At 36.2% G+C, this 14,749-nt stretch overlaps 1 protein-coding gene across 1 annotated transcript; it reads left to right on the top strand.

Moving 5' to 3' along the window:
- The first annotated feature begins 856 nt into the window (after window positions 1-856).
- LOC128678088 (uncharacterized) lies at window positions 857-13,836 on the top strand. Its single transcript, XM_053759397.1, has 21 exons — window positions 857-950; window positions 1,412-1,714; window positions 1,844-2,206; window positions 2,702-3,040; window positions 3,365-3,688; window positions 3,907-4,215; window positions 4,365-4,706; window positions 4,848-5,177; window positions 5,282-5,587; window positions 5,673-6,017; window positions 7,240-7,569; window positions 7,942-8,289; window positions 8,435-8,701; window positions 8,817-9,074; window positions 9,202-9,382; window positions 9,715-9,893; window positions 10,438-10,575; window positions 11,064-11,249; window positions 11,709-11,819; window positions 12,637-13,023; window positions 13,359-13,836. The coding sequence occupies exons 1-21, from the start codon at window positions 902-904 to the stop codon at window positions 13,562-13,564; spliced, it is 5,601 nt and encodes a 1,866-aa protein (XP_053615372.1). The 5' UTR covers window positions 857-901; the 3' UTR covers window positions 13,565-13,836.
- The last annotated feature ends 913 nt before the right edge of the window (window positions 13,837-14,749 follow it).

Below are 14,749 nucleotides of genomic sequence, written 5' to 3'. Positions count from 1 at the left end.
TCATACGAAGACTTTTTAACCCAACGGTGGGTTACTTTACCCACGATTGAGATTTTTTTTTCGATTTCGGAAAGATCGAGTATTATAACGATTTGGTACCAAATATAATAAAATACATACATATAATAAAACTGTAAGTAGGCTATTGCCTGTACAGTTAACAGCACATCAACCTACCAAAATCCATTACAAACTCGCCGCTATTACAGCGCTGAAGAAGTTGATACAGGGTAACTTGACATGTTGTTGACTGTACAAAAAATATATATTTTGGGTCGTATTGATGGGACCAATAGAAGCCAGAACATTTTTTTTTTGTCTGCTTGATGCGGTTTTCACAGTTGTACAGCGAATAGTCTATATTAAAATCTGATGTAGGTTTGTTCGCGTTACGTTGCTTAGAAGAACCCGAGATGTTGACAACAATAAGTTATGAGTTATCAGCGGACGAAGTCACAAAGTTATAAATCGTTTAGTTACAAAGGACATAAATCGGAAGATAAAGATAAACGCAAAAGCTAGTATTAATGTACATACACCTATATGACAAATAAATTATTGATTGATTGACAGAGAAATCGACGTCGTCGTCACAGTATTCTATGGCTCTGAGCGAATTTCCGGTTTCTTCAGCAGCCATTGAGTGTCAGAGCCCAGGGTCCGCTTACTTACTTTATGTATTTTACTTCACGTTGCCAAATCATTGACGACGTTCTCTTAACGATGAAATTATTTATCCTTATCATAAATAATTATGAAGAAATTAATTAGCACCCAGATGAACTCAGATTACGATTAGATATCGATAAAGAAGATCCCACTATTTTGATTTTTGGTCAACATATAGATTGTGTTGAGCATCGGTCTCTATAGTCAGTCGCTCGTAGACAGTAATCCAGCCATGGCGTGGTCTGCGCTGGCGCAGGTCCTGACAGTGCTGGTCATAGCAGGTGATATCAGTGAGGCAATTAAGAAAGTTTTGTGCAGTGATGAAATAATGTGATATCCCAAAAAACTGAAGATTTTCCGGGACGTTTATAAAATTTATATGAATTTGATTGAAATATATGTATAGTTATAGATAAAAAATTTAAGTAGCTTTTTTCTTCTCTAACATTTTTTTTCTCCAAAATCCAAATTATTTCGGCAGAACTTTTAAAGCTTGTCTCGAATTTGTAGGTTCCTAGGACAGTGTAGGGGAGCACTAAGAAGGGATTTCCTGAAATTCCTACGGAAAACGGACATTTACTCATATACGTTAAGTTGTGGGCAAAAGTTAGTTAAATAGATAATATTCTATCATGCTTCATAATACAAAGGTTACTAACGTCAGTTACCAACCCATCCCATCAAGCACAAGTGTTCATCAAAAAAGCGCTGGCGTTATATAAGTTTGTTTTGTTTCAAACAGGCTCAGCTACAGCATCTAACTTCGATGTCTCGTTAAAAGAGGGAGACACGCTCTCTGCTGTTATTGTTACTGGCTTCAATGCAAATGTCCCTTGCTACTTACATACTCCAAAAGGAGATGTCGTCGAATTCAGACCCGACAATAATTCAACCGACAGAATCACATATATTGAAACTACTATCGTTAGTTACTGTGGTGCCAACATCACAAATTTAACTGAGGACGATGAAGGAGAGTGGACAATTTACTACACTAATGGCGATGAACAATTCTCCAATAATTATTATTTGACTATTGATAAAGGTAAGTTCCATGCACTACAATTAAATAAAATGAACAAATCTTCGTGATAAAATTAAATGCTTTTTAATTAAGTTATTTCTGTTGAGATTTTCCATAAAAACTTAATCAGAATAAACAAAATAATTCTAGCTGGCACCGAAACTGATGAAGGTCCAAGCGAACCAGAAAATGTAAGAGAGGAAGATGTCACAGAATGGCTAAGAGTTATTAACATCAGCACTAGAACTGGTCTCACCGTCGACATAGCTTTGAGCGTAAAAGATGACTTGACACAAGAAGAAACGTTCTCAGTTATCACTCCTAATGAAGAAGTCTTGTGGCTAAATGATGCTACACCAGGAGTAGTGGCACATGGTAGTAGTGACTTCGTGGCTAATAGGATAACTGTTGGCCCGATCATGGATGCTTCGATGCTCGGTCGTTGGTCACTTTGTGGGGAGATAGAGGATAACATAATAGTGAGGCGATGCCAACCGGTCGTCATTAGTTGGAGTAAGTACAACTTGAAATTTTGATTATGATATCACTACATATAGTATAAAACAAAGTGTGTCTGTTTATGTAGGTATCATTAGAACTATGCAGTGGATTATTATGCGGATATTTTTAATTAATTAATTTTCTTTATTAGTAGTGTAATTCCTGAGGAAGTTATTATGTTTTACCCGAGCTAAGTCAGATTGGGTAGCTAGTTTAGTATAATTTGTATGACGTGCATCAGTGAGGATATTAAAATGGCTGATGATGATTATATGTTAATATCTTTGTTTTTGTTGTATCGCAAAATCAATTGTTTAATTGATTAAAACGGTAGACTGTAAGAGATCCCTACGAATAATTCCGCCGTTTTACATTTGTCTTTCTTATATTAATTTAATTTATGTACTATTTCGTACAGTAAAGTTACAAAACAATTCAAATTACTAATACTTTACGAAATAAGGTAATTGTTAAAGGATTTTATAACACATTTTTTGTATATTTTAGATAATGCTAACAACCCAATAGAGGAATGGAATACCACAATAACAAACGCGAGAGATATTGTCACCAACTACAATGCACGAGTCAACGTCACCGTGAGGGGATCTGGCGCTCTTCAAACCTGCCACGTAATCACTCCCACCGGGGATGACCTAATCGTCACCAGCGACTCCACATACCCTGGCATTACTTTTATAGCTCTTCGTGATACTGCCTTGTGTACAGTTACTCTGTCCCCTATTCATAGACATCTTATAGGTGATTGGGTTTTGTATGCTGTGTTCTGGGCGTCCAACAGAGGCAGAAATGAAGTTCATATGCCGTTCAAACTTTTCCTTTATGGTAAGTTTTATCTTTCATTAATCCTCGTTTCTTTTGACGTAAAAAGCTCTTTTATTATCTCTCTCTTTCTCGCGAATTCTTGGTTGCATTCGGGGTCAAGATTGTGTGATTTTGTAATCGGCCACCTACGTGCGTCAACTTTCAATAGGAATGTTATTGTTGTTGTTTGCTATTTCGAATCTAAAACAAAAAGGAAAGCTACCAAGTCTTTGGGTCCTCGTACGACATTTACAGGAACATATAAAGTGGTCTTCCAATCCATCGTAGCTATTTATATAGGTACCTATTTTATAAATTGCTAAACGTTACGTGTTATTTCTCTAGACGAAGAAGATCCTTACAGTCAAGCATACAATGTGACTACGTTGAATCCTTTGAACCGAGTAGTTCATCTCGGCACTAGTACCACGCTGACATTATCTGGCAGTGGAACCACTGACAGTTGCGAGATAATAAGCCCATCAGGAGAATCATTTAAGAGCAGTTCTGGCTCTGTAACCTTCTTGGCGCCTAATTCCTATGTAAGATGCATGGTCGCTATTGGACCAGTTGGATTGGATACCTTAGGCGACTGGCTGTTCATTGCGAAATTCAATAACAGAGGCGTTTTTACTGAAAACAGACAGACGGTCAGTCTGACACTTGAAGGTAAATAGTATATTTAAGGTATATTATAGATTTGATTTATCGCACATTTGTTTTACATCAATTGTTTATATCTAAGTAAGTAATTTCTCAAATTGAAATCTTAGTATAAATGAAATAGTTAATACAGAAAGTATTCTAGCAAATGATGTCTCGTAACGTAAACTTACCAGTAGTTGAAGAAGGTATTTATAAAATAACGATGCTATTATTTTCTACAGAGGAAGAATGGCTACCAAATATTAACATTAACACAAGAACTGGTCTCAACATCGACTTGGCTTTAGGCAAAAAAGAACTAGACCTATCGTTCAAAGAGAAGTTTACTCTCACTACTCCTCAAAACGAAGTCGTAGAGGTAGAGAATGCTGATATAGTTGGAGTGACTGTACATGAAAGTAGCGACTTTGTTGATAGCAGAGTAACTATTGGACCCATGGATTCCACCCTTATCGGTCGTTGGGTTTTGTGTGGGGAGGTCGATATTGGAGTATTAGTGAAGAGATGTCAGCCCTTAATTATCTCTTGGAGTAAGTACATAGTCACTTTTACTTGATTTCAAGATTTGTATTATTATTGTGTAAAAAATTTGATTTCGTTATCTCAAACATTACAACAAAAATCATTTGTTACAACTGAATTATCGATTTTAATAAAGCTGATATTTTCTTTTCTATAGACAATGCCAACAGCCCATCAGACACATGGAACACTACAGTAGTAGCTCAGAGAGATTTAGTGACGAATTACTTAGCTGTATTAAACGTCACAGTAAGAGGCGCAGGCGTTCTTCAGAATTGTCACGTCATAACTCCTAAAGGAGAAGACCTTATCCTCACAAGTACTCCTACCTACCCTGGACTAAATTTAATGGTACTGCGTGATACAGCCACGTGTACAGTTACTCTGGGGCCTATTCATAAGCAATTCATTGGCGATTGGGTTTTAACTGCTGCATTCTTGGCGTCAAACAACAGAGGGAGAAATGAAGTTCACATGCCATTTAATTTGTTCCTTTATGGTAAAAAAATCTTTACTTACATATTTTTGTTGTTTGTAAAATTGTAAATAATCTTAAAATATCACATATTTGCATATGAGTTGAAGGTTTGGTATTCTCAATTTGTACTCAATCTTGAAATAATTTAATTATCATCCACAGATGAAGAAGATCCATACAGCCAAGCTTATAATGTGACCAATTTGAATCCTCTGACTCGTATGGTTAATCTTGGTACAAGTACTACCTTGACATTGTCTGGTAGTGGAACTACTGACAGCTGCGAGTTAAGGAGCCCATCAGGAGAATTATATAATCTACAAAACAGTTCCGGCACCGTTACGTTTATGACGCCGGATTCAAGTGTAAGATGTCGGGTTGCTATTGGGCCCATTGGATTAGAGACTCTGGGTGACTGGCTGTTTACTGCAAAATTCAATAATAGAGGCATATTTACTGAGAACAGACAGATAGTCCACCTTTTGCTTGAAGGTAATTCACACGATAATAAATTATATCCTTATTATTTAATACTTTAGATTTTTCGATTACAATTAAGTTAATATGAAATATCATGAATTCATAATTTTTTGCAGAGGAAGAAATACTAAGAAGCATTAACATCGTCACCAGGACTGGCTTAACAGTTGATATTTCTTTGGCTAAGAAAGAACTAAATTCAGTGGAAGAGAAATATACTCTCACAACTTCCAGCGGTCACGTCTATTCATTAGAAGGCGCAAACATACCGGGGGTAACGGTACATGGCAGGAGTGAGTTTGTGGATAGCAGAGTGACAATTGGCCCTATGGAGGCATCGCTAATCGGCCGCTGGACTCTTTGTGGAGAGATTGATGTTGGTGCATCCATAAAAAGATGCCAGCCAGTCGTCATCAGTTGGAGTAAGTAACCATTCAAAAAATAACTACATAAAATCTGTATAAAATTTTGGCTAATCCAGTTTTAAAAACTATATCTATTTTTTAGACAATAACAACATTCCCTCAGAAGTATGGAATACCACAGTGTTGGCTACAAGAGACACAGTGACAAATTATTACGCCACAGTAACCACTTTTGTAAGAGGATCGGGCACACTTCAGACTTGTCATCTTGTTTCTCCTGAAGGAGAAGACCTTACTCTTACCGCCGATTCTGCTTTCCCCGGACTTGAACAAATAGTTGGTCGTGACACTGCCATTTGTAATGTTACCATAGGACCTATTCACCAACAATTTATCGGTTTATGGACCTTACGTGCCACATTCCTAGCAACAGCAGCTAGAGGCGGATTCAATGAAGTTCAATTGCCATTAAATTTGTTCCTGTATGGTAAGTAGGTTTTTTTTATTAGTTTAAGGAAGTCGTTTACCTACGCGTTCGTGTATCATCATCATTAATCTGTTCCTGGAGATTATGACGTGGTTGTTCACACTTTAATCTATATCAAAAAGAGTCAGAATTCTTGAATAACTTTTAAGAAATACAAAAATGTATAAGTAGCTCTCATTTTTCTGATAAATACAATGAAAAAACAAGGCCTTTTCTGCAGCTGTATCCTGTAGCTGTATATGTATAAATGACGGCTCGTGGTGCAGTGGACTGTAATTTATTGTAGTTATTTCGGAGCCGGTTAAATAAATATGCCGAGATTATTTGGGAGAACTTTTTATTGGCAATGGAGACAAAAAAGAAGAGAGCATTCTTTTTAATGTGAGCGTAAATGTTGCTATAGTAAAAAAAATAAAAATATAATTTAGTGTTGGGATTTCCAACATGCTGCCCGGCAAACGAAGTGTTTGTAGGACAAAGCGCAGCAAACATTAAATGAATAATTTGAACAACATGCATGCTCACTTTACAATATTTATTAAAGATTATGTGATACATATGCACAATTAAAATTATTGAATATCAATCTTATTTTGACACTGCAAAATACTTAACATATTGACTATCAGTATAAAAATAAAAACTACTTGTTTATAACAAACAAAAAAAAAAACAAAAATAAATAAACTATGAGGTTGTCATAAGTATACCTAACTATGAACACCTGCCTATTTATAGAGGATAAATTTATTAACAATAAGAAAGGTTAGATGGGTAAAACACTAATTTTTGTTATGGAGCGCTTGTGAGTGTTCCGAGTTGGAGTCACTACTTCAACAACTCTAACCTTATTGTCTGTCCCAGGAAAGACCTGTGTGACTCTGGCCATCGGCCAAAACATAGGTGACGTGTTGTCTTCTCTTAAAATTACTAATGAACCTACTTTTACATTAACATGAGAATCTCTTCCTTTTTGTCTCCATTGCCAATAAAAAGTTCTCCCAAGTAATCTCGGCATATTTATTTAACCGGCTCCGAAATAACTACAATAAATTACAGTCCACTGCACCACGAGCCGTCATTTATACAGTATACCTGCTTTATTTAATTTAGACTAACCATTTTTATAATCTATTTTACCACAAATTTGTAATATTATGATGTTGTGAGTTCTTAATATGAATTATTAAAGTTAAATGACCTACTATATTATATTTCATAGATGAAGACAACCCACATAGCCAAGCGTATAATGTAACAACACTGAGTACTGTGACACGGGTGATTAATCTGGGCACAAGTCTCGCCTTCTCCTTAAGCGGTAGTGGGTCCACTGACAGTTGCGAAGTGAGGAGTCCATCAGGAAAACTATATACCCTACAAAATGGCACTTCACCAGTGACGTTTGGGTCACCTGACTCCAGTGTGCGCTGCAGGGTGACTCTCGGACCATTTGAACACGGAATCTTCGGCGATTGGAGCTTCAATGCTAAATTTAATAATAGAGGCATTTTTACGGAGAGCAGGCAACCAATTAGTGTCTTATTAGAAGGTAATAAATTTAATACCATTTTGTTATGTGAGTTATTTATATTTCCTAGTTTGTTTCGTTATTGTTGTTACATTATGTTTTGTATAAAAATGTTATGTTTTACTATTAGTCCCATAAAGGCATCCATAATTATTTTTCTTTGTACAGACATAGCCCACTTACAATTTTATGATATGTAGATATTTTTACAATTTGTAATGCTTGATATATCTACATACAACATTTTTATCACAGTTGGTTTTAATATGCATATCTACCTATATACGGAAAGGAAATTACATTAATAATAAGGTAGATATGCAATATAGCTTTCTCAAAAAATTATACAATTTCAATTGATGAAGTAGAAATAAATCGTAATGCTTTTCACAGATCCAGAAAATCCAATAATCGAAGATCACAGAACTGTAATATTAAGAGATCCGATAAATTTGGTAACATCTGTGGGTGAAGAACACACTATTATGGCAGATCCGAACATGTCTTCCAGAGATATAACTGAAAGTTGTCATATAAGGACTCCCAGCGGTCTTCAATACACCATCATGGAAGGATTTAATCTTACTGGAATAGAAATCGTTGCAAATGCTAACAACAGATGTATTATTAATTTACATGTAGTTTCTCCTGATTTAGTCGGAGAATGGATCCTCATCTCTAGAGAACAAAGGAGTTCACAACCCGTTGAAGTGAGACAACAGTTCACAATCTTTGTCGAAGGTAATCCAGAGATTATGAGTTAATTACAGGTTTAAGATATGATCGCGTATCGAGTCACGTCCCAGTGATAATATCTAAAGATGACGATAATGTATGCAATATATCACATCGATTCAAATTAACATAACATTTGTTATCGTTACAGAGACTATTGATGCCTCAACAAGCGAAGTCACCGTGTCTGAAGGCAATGACCTGTACTTACGTTTAGCAAACCCTACAAGCCATTATGAAGCCTGTATACTTTTGGACCCTAGTGGCACTGAGAGAACCGACCGAGAAGTCGACGAAATCCATGTTGAGTCTTGTGGATTCATTGTAAGAAGCCTTCAGAGTTATGATAGTGGCGTGTGGCAGATTCGGTATAGAGCTGGAATCTCTTATATAGCCAACATAAACGTCATAGTAAAAGGTAATGGCAGAAAATAATATTAAACAAACGTAAATACATAAAAATATTTTCGTTATACTTTTTATATAAAAGTAAATCAATATCAATAGTAAAACTATTGTATTTTTTGCTGCAGATCAATGGGAAGCAACTCACGAAACAATAACCTTGACTAGAGGTACATCTGTTAATGAAACCCTAGGCCCTGAAAATGCAATATACTGCAAACTGTCGGATCCTACTCAACGCGTGGTCTTTGAAGGTCATGGCAGATGCGTCCTGTCTTTGGACAGAGTGGCCAATCGTCACGTCGGTACTTGGACCATGAATGTTGGATTTCGTGGAAATATGTTGACAAGAACCTACCATTTCGATGTTGAAGCAGAAGCGACAGGTCATTTGAACTATTGTCTTGTCTATCAGTAAAAGAAAAACAACCAATAATATAATATAATTACGTGAGTTTTATGTAATAAAGATAATACAATGTCATTCTAAACATAATCATCCTTGGATTACAGAAGACAAGCCAGTAGTAACAACATTCGTAGCTAAAGAGCAGCCAGAGGTGACCCTGAAATGTTCCGTGCCCGTCGAATACGAGGTCAAGTCCTGTCTGTTCCAAGAGCCCTCTGGACGTGTGATCATCGTTAATGACGGAGTGGCTGAAGACCGGTACATCTCCCATGGATCTGGCACCACGTATGTATATCTGATTCATACATCAATACATATAATTGAATCTAGCTTCCCTCTTAGAAAAAAAGTTAAATTTCATTTTCCTATTTCCTTTCAAGCTTTTGATTTTCGACAACAGGACATGTATTTTTATAACTATTGAGATGACAACAAAAACTTTATAGTTTATCAAATATTTTACAATCACTCACTGTTTCCTACGGTTTGGCTACGTGATCCGACTTCCTTTGTCCGTATGGGCATAGATCGAGGCTCTTCTTAGATGTTTAGTTATAGGCTTAGGCTCAGTTATAGGTGCTCCAATTATATGTTAATCCATCTTTACCACATTACAGCGTGGAAGGCAACGTGACGACGCACGAATGCGGTATCCGCATTACAGATCCTGCCGTGGCTGATCTTGGGCTGTGGCGCTGTGCCATGGAAACTGATCTTGAGGTCTACTATGGCTTCCTCACGGTGCTCTGCCCGTGGGCCATGCAGGACCCAGAGACTGCCGCTGTCATTGTTTCAGGTTAGACAGCTATATAGCCCAAGCTTTATTTTGTTTCTATTCGTCCATTGTCTCATAGTTTTATAGTCATGAAATATTATTCTAGCATTGACTTCTCTATTTCATGTACTAACTAACTAATGCCATACAGATTTTGTTGCGATATAATTTTCTACAGTATTCCGTGAATACATAGATCAACAGGAAACGAAAGAAAAATATTTTATACATACAGATTTGTAATGAAAGGTTTTTATAATTTTCATATAGAACATAAGTAATTAGGTTCAACGTCTAGAATCCTTATGAAATATTTATTTTGTTATAAACATATTATAAAATGATATGGGACACGATCCAAAAATCCAAACCGCAATATGAAGATGTGCTCAGATGTGATGTGTTTTAATAGACTTCCAAAAAATGAGAAGGTTATATGTTCGGATCATGTCTGTTTTTCAGTATGTGTAATACTACATACTGAAGAACAAAATATATATATAGTATAGTATATAGTAGTAATTTACATATATAGTAGTAATTTTCGTTATTATTATCATTCCAGAGCCTACCTTGACGGCCAGACAGGAGATCTTCACGTACCTGGAGGGAGAGCCTTTGACCATGACCTGCTCAATCAAGTCACCAATCCGGTACTGCTACTTCAGGAGATCCAATGGGATGACCTACAGCGTTTCACCAAGTAAGTTTAGTGATCAATTCAATAATTACAAATATTTAAAGAATAGGACCACTCCATATTCTCCCGTGGTTATCGTACGAGCGACCTTAGCAGCCGATAGGCTACAGTAGCATTCCCATGAAGGGTTAAGTAATTAAAATGTTTAAGTTTATTTCTTACGTTGACCTCTGGGATCGCGGCGTCACATTCACCCCCGAACACAACCAGGAATACGCGAGAATGAGAGATTAGATCAAGGGAGGCAATTCTACAAAACAGTCTACGAAAAACACCGACTTATAAAAACTAGCTGCCCGTTCCGGCTTTGCTCGGGTAAAAACATAATAAATTATACCCTTAAACCTTCCTTAGGAATCACGCTATACATATATTGGTGAAAACCGTATGAAAATTCGTGCAGTAGTTTTTGAGTTTATCGCGAACAGGCAGACAGACAGACGCGGTAGAGGTCCTTGCTTTATAATATGTAAGGATGTGCACTTTTCCAGGCACTACGTCCGAGGAATTCGAATACGTGGGCTCCGGGTTCGACGCCGGGGAATGCGGCATCAGATTCAGGAGTCTGCCGGAGCAGGAGCCGGGCCACTGGCCCGAGGCCGGCTGGAGCTGCCACGCTGGCATGCCCGACGGCACCGAGCCTGAGCAAAAAGCTAGCTTCCAAGTGCAGATCACTCGTGAGTCATCTCGTGTTTCTATTTTTGAACTGATTTTTAAGATTTTATTAGATTCGATGAATGGATATAATGTACACCTTGAAAAATGAGCTTTATTTCACTCTTTTCGATTGAATTTGTTATCGATAATTTAATCTCCTAACGTCTGTTCTGTGTCATATATTTTGAAATGGTACAAAGGAAATATTCGTAAAAGTAAAACACAAACTATAGATGTTAAAAACAATATAAATAAAAAAGTTCGTTTCTGGTGGCCAACAGAAGTTGTGAATTCAACTATTGCTAAATACTTAAGCTACATTAAGCGGAGAAAACAATTGCTTAGGCTATATACTTCCAGGGTTAAACTTATAGTTCCATTCATATTCATTATTAAAATTATAACTTGTACCTACCATTCATTTTTATTATGTACATAAAATTTACGTACCATTGGAAATTTCCTTCCTTCCATTTCAGGTCTGATTGAAGTGAACCAGTATCTGGATGAAGGAATGCTTCACGTCGAAGCAGAAGTCTACCATCAGCAAGCCTTGGAATACTGCAGATATGTCCGCATTGACGGCATAGGTCAGATTTTTTATTACATTCATCCTCTGCCAATATTTTATTTGTAATATTTTTTTATTTGTGTCTTGATTTTACTGATTTCTAAAGTTTACTAGTTAGAGGCAGCTATTTTGACAGTATGATCACTGAACTATCGTGTATGAAGATATTTGTAACTCAATCACGTAAATTCTACAAGGCAGATTTTTAAGACACTAGGGGTAGGTGCGACAAGACTACTTTCGGCACTTTTGGGCATTATTCAAGTTTGGCATTTTTGATACCGTCCAATTAATCACTTGGTCCACAATAAATTTCACTTGTAATAAAATTATATATTTCGATTAATAATTTTTTTATGATACAATATGCCTAATTCATATGGAAAATCGACATTAAACTGATGTCATCATTCGAAGAAATGTGTATTAAGTAAATGTAACCAGGTTAAATATGTCTGATTTTTTAGCAGTTTTTAATTAAGTTAAATTTTTGTAGGAGTTATTTGAAGTTATTAATGATGAAAAGTCTTTTCCGTGAAATAAGTTGACGGGATTGGTAAATTCACCAAAAATAAGTATATAATCGCAAATTTAAAACGAAAGTAACGATATGAAATATACTTAGGTCTTTCTTTCAAAAATTCTAAAAGTTAAATCTAGGAGCTCGCATGGTAAAGTCTCGCTCTGTCATACTCCTCTTTATTGCACAAAAATACAATTTGCCAACACAAGTACAAAGTACAAGTACAATAAACGGAGTAAATGCTAAAAGCATTATCTGACAGTCAACCTTTTATTATATGCTATTTTTAATCCTTATTTTTTATAATTCACAGGATTCACATCCGAGGCTCTCCCCGACTCCCGCTACACTTCCTACGAGGACTTGAGCAAAGGCCACTGCGGCATCTCCATCGAGAGTTCCACCATCTTGGACCAGCACCCTTGGACCGTTGCCGCCAAGATTATTGGCAAAGACGAGGAAGTCATTAGCGTCACAACTCACACAATAGAAGTGCCTACTCCTGAACCCACGCCGGAACCTACCCCTCCCACTGAACCTAGTCCTCCTCCTACTAATTCCACGCCTCCTCCCACTGATTCCACTCCTCCTCCCCCCACTGATCCCACTCCTCCTCCCCCCACTGATCCCGCTCCTGAAACCACACCTCATCCAGAACCTACGCCGGATGTGGAATATGAAACAAAACCAAAAACATCAAGTTAGTTTCTGACTGCAATTCACACAAATTTTTATTTTCTTTCATTCGCTCAGAATAGAGAAAAATATATCTAATCTAAGTTCATTCAATAAACTAAAATTGATATATCTTATAGTTCGTAATAGATTCTGTCTCGAATCTAACTAAAACACTGATGTGCTATTTAAGTACATATTATTCAAAAGGCTTAGTTAAAAATACCTATATGCCGCTAATTCCTACCCCTAACACAGGAACAGTAAAGAATATTTCAGATGTCCTTTCTTCAAATCTTACGCCATTTTGTTCTCAACTCAACTGACACAGCAAACCGCTAATAACGCTTCTAATTTCAGGTAACGTTTGGTTATGGCTAACTGTATGTCTCTCTGGTATACTCGTCGCCATGTGCACAGTCTACTTCACTAAAAATCGCAAGACTGTCATCGCCCGAGCCAGTTCCTGGAGGGACAGCATCCGGAGGAGTCTCACGAAGAAGCCTTTGATCGTTGAACCCTTGCCTGACCATAATGGCATGCACACCACGCCTATGAGCGCTTAAAACATTATAACCGAGATCAACCGGCACCTATCTTTCTTAGATATTTGTATTATCATTATTTCTATCCTTATAAGACCCACAGGAATGTAATCAATTATTTCATAGAGGAATTTTAATATTCTAATTTCTATTTATTTTAAAAAGGAAAGTGCTATCACATGTCAACTAACGCTTTAATTTTCTGGATCTAGAGTTTATTGTATTTAACTTCAATCTGTATTAAATACATATTATTGTGATATATTTACTGTTAATAAAGGCATTTTAACATTTGAAACAATTTTTTTTCAAGCGTTTCTTCACAAGCGCCTGTTCTAAATTTAATTCATATATCGATCTGGCGGTTTTATTGGTATCTCCACAGGCGCAATGTCAATAAAAAAAAAGTAATTAGGAGCTGTCAACTGTCCTCCAGTTTAGTGTCATTTAATGCCGGCTATACATATCAGAAATTCTTACTGGAATGAACTTATCCTACGATATACTTATATTACGAATTTTCAATTTTGGAAATTTTAGTCTTGTCTGTCTAAACGCACCTTAAGTGGCCATCTTACATACTCGCAAACGTGATAATATATTTTTGTTTTTTAGTAAGCAATTCGAATTGTTTTAAAAAAAGCTTTCTTCAATTAGTGTGACTAAGGAAATATTTTTTAAATATTTCTGTCTTCCGAGATAAGTTCATACAAGAAAAACAAAAAATCAGAAAAGAGCATTGTCCCGGATAGACAGGAGCGCGGGTTCAATCCCCGCTCGATTCCAGAATTTTTTCATCAAATTCAAACAAATTATTTTGCTTTATTCAATAAAATATTTAATTTATTCAATTGAAAATATTGTTTAGGCATTTCATGGACAAATAATACTTATTTTGAACCGCACCCAAACGAAGTTGCGGGCACAGCTATTAAAAAAAGATCTCATCTGAGAGCACGGGAGAAAAGAATTTTCATTAGAGTATTTCAATTAAGACATTTTATATTATAATGTAGTGCAATTTGTAACATCATTATTTTTAAGGAGTTTAATTTTATTTTCTTTTTTACACTTTTTAATCACCTAGAATTATTTTTCTTGATAGTTGAAGTCATTGTAAACAATAATAGGTAATTCATTTAAAGTCTATCGTAAATTCTAATTTATAAACAACTACTTATTTACGATCTTCGTGTACTGATTATT

Source organism: Plodia interpunctella, chromosome 19, assembly GCF_027563975.2.
Source record: "Plodia interpunctella isolate USDA-ARS_2022_Savannah chromosome 19, ilPloInte3.2, whole genome shotgun sequence".
NCBI classification, from domain to species: domain Eukaryota; kingdom Metazoa; phylum Arthropoda; class Insecta; order Lepidoptera; family Pyralidae; genus Plodia; species Plodia interpunctella.
Note: the sequence above shows the minus strand (reverse complement) of the source record. Positions and strands in the feature narration are given on the sequence as shown.

Excerpts from the sequence above, each read along its gene's own strand:
- LOC128678088 (XM_053759397.1), top strand. The coding sequence starts at position 902 with ATGGCGTGGTCTGCGCTGGCGCAGGTCCTGACAGTGCTGGTCATAGCA. Across the intron at positions 5,178-5,281 it reads AGTCCACCTTTTGCTTGAAG|AGGAAGAAATACTAAGAAGC; the intron begins GTAATTCACACG and ends AATTTTTTGCAG. Across the intron at positions 9,383-9,714 it reads TCCCATGGATCTGGCACCAC|CGTGGAAGGCAACGTGACGA; the intron begins GTATGTATATCT and ends ACCACATTACAG.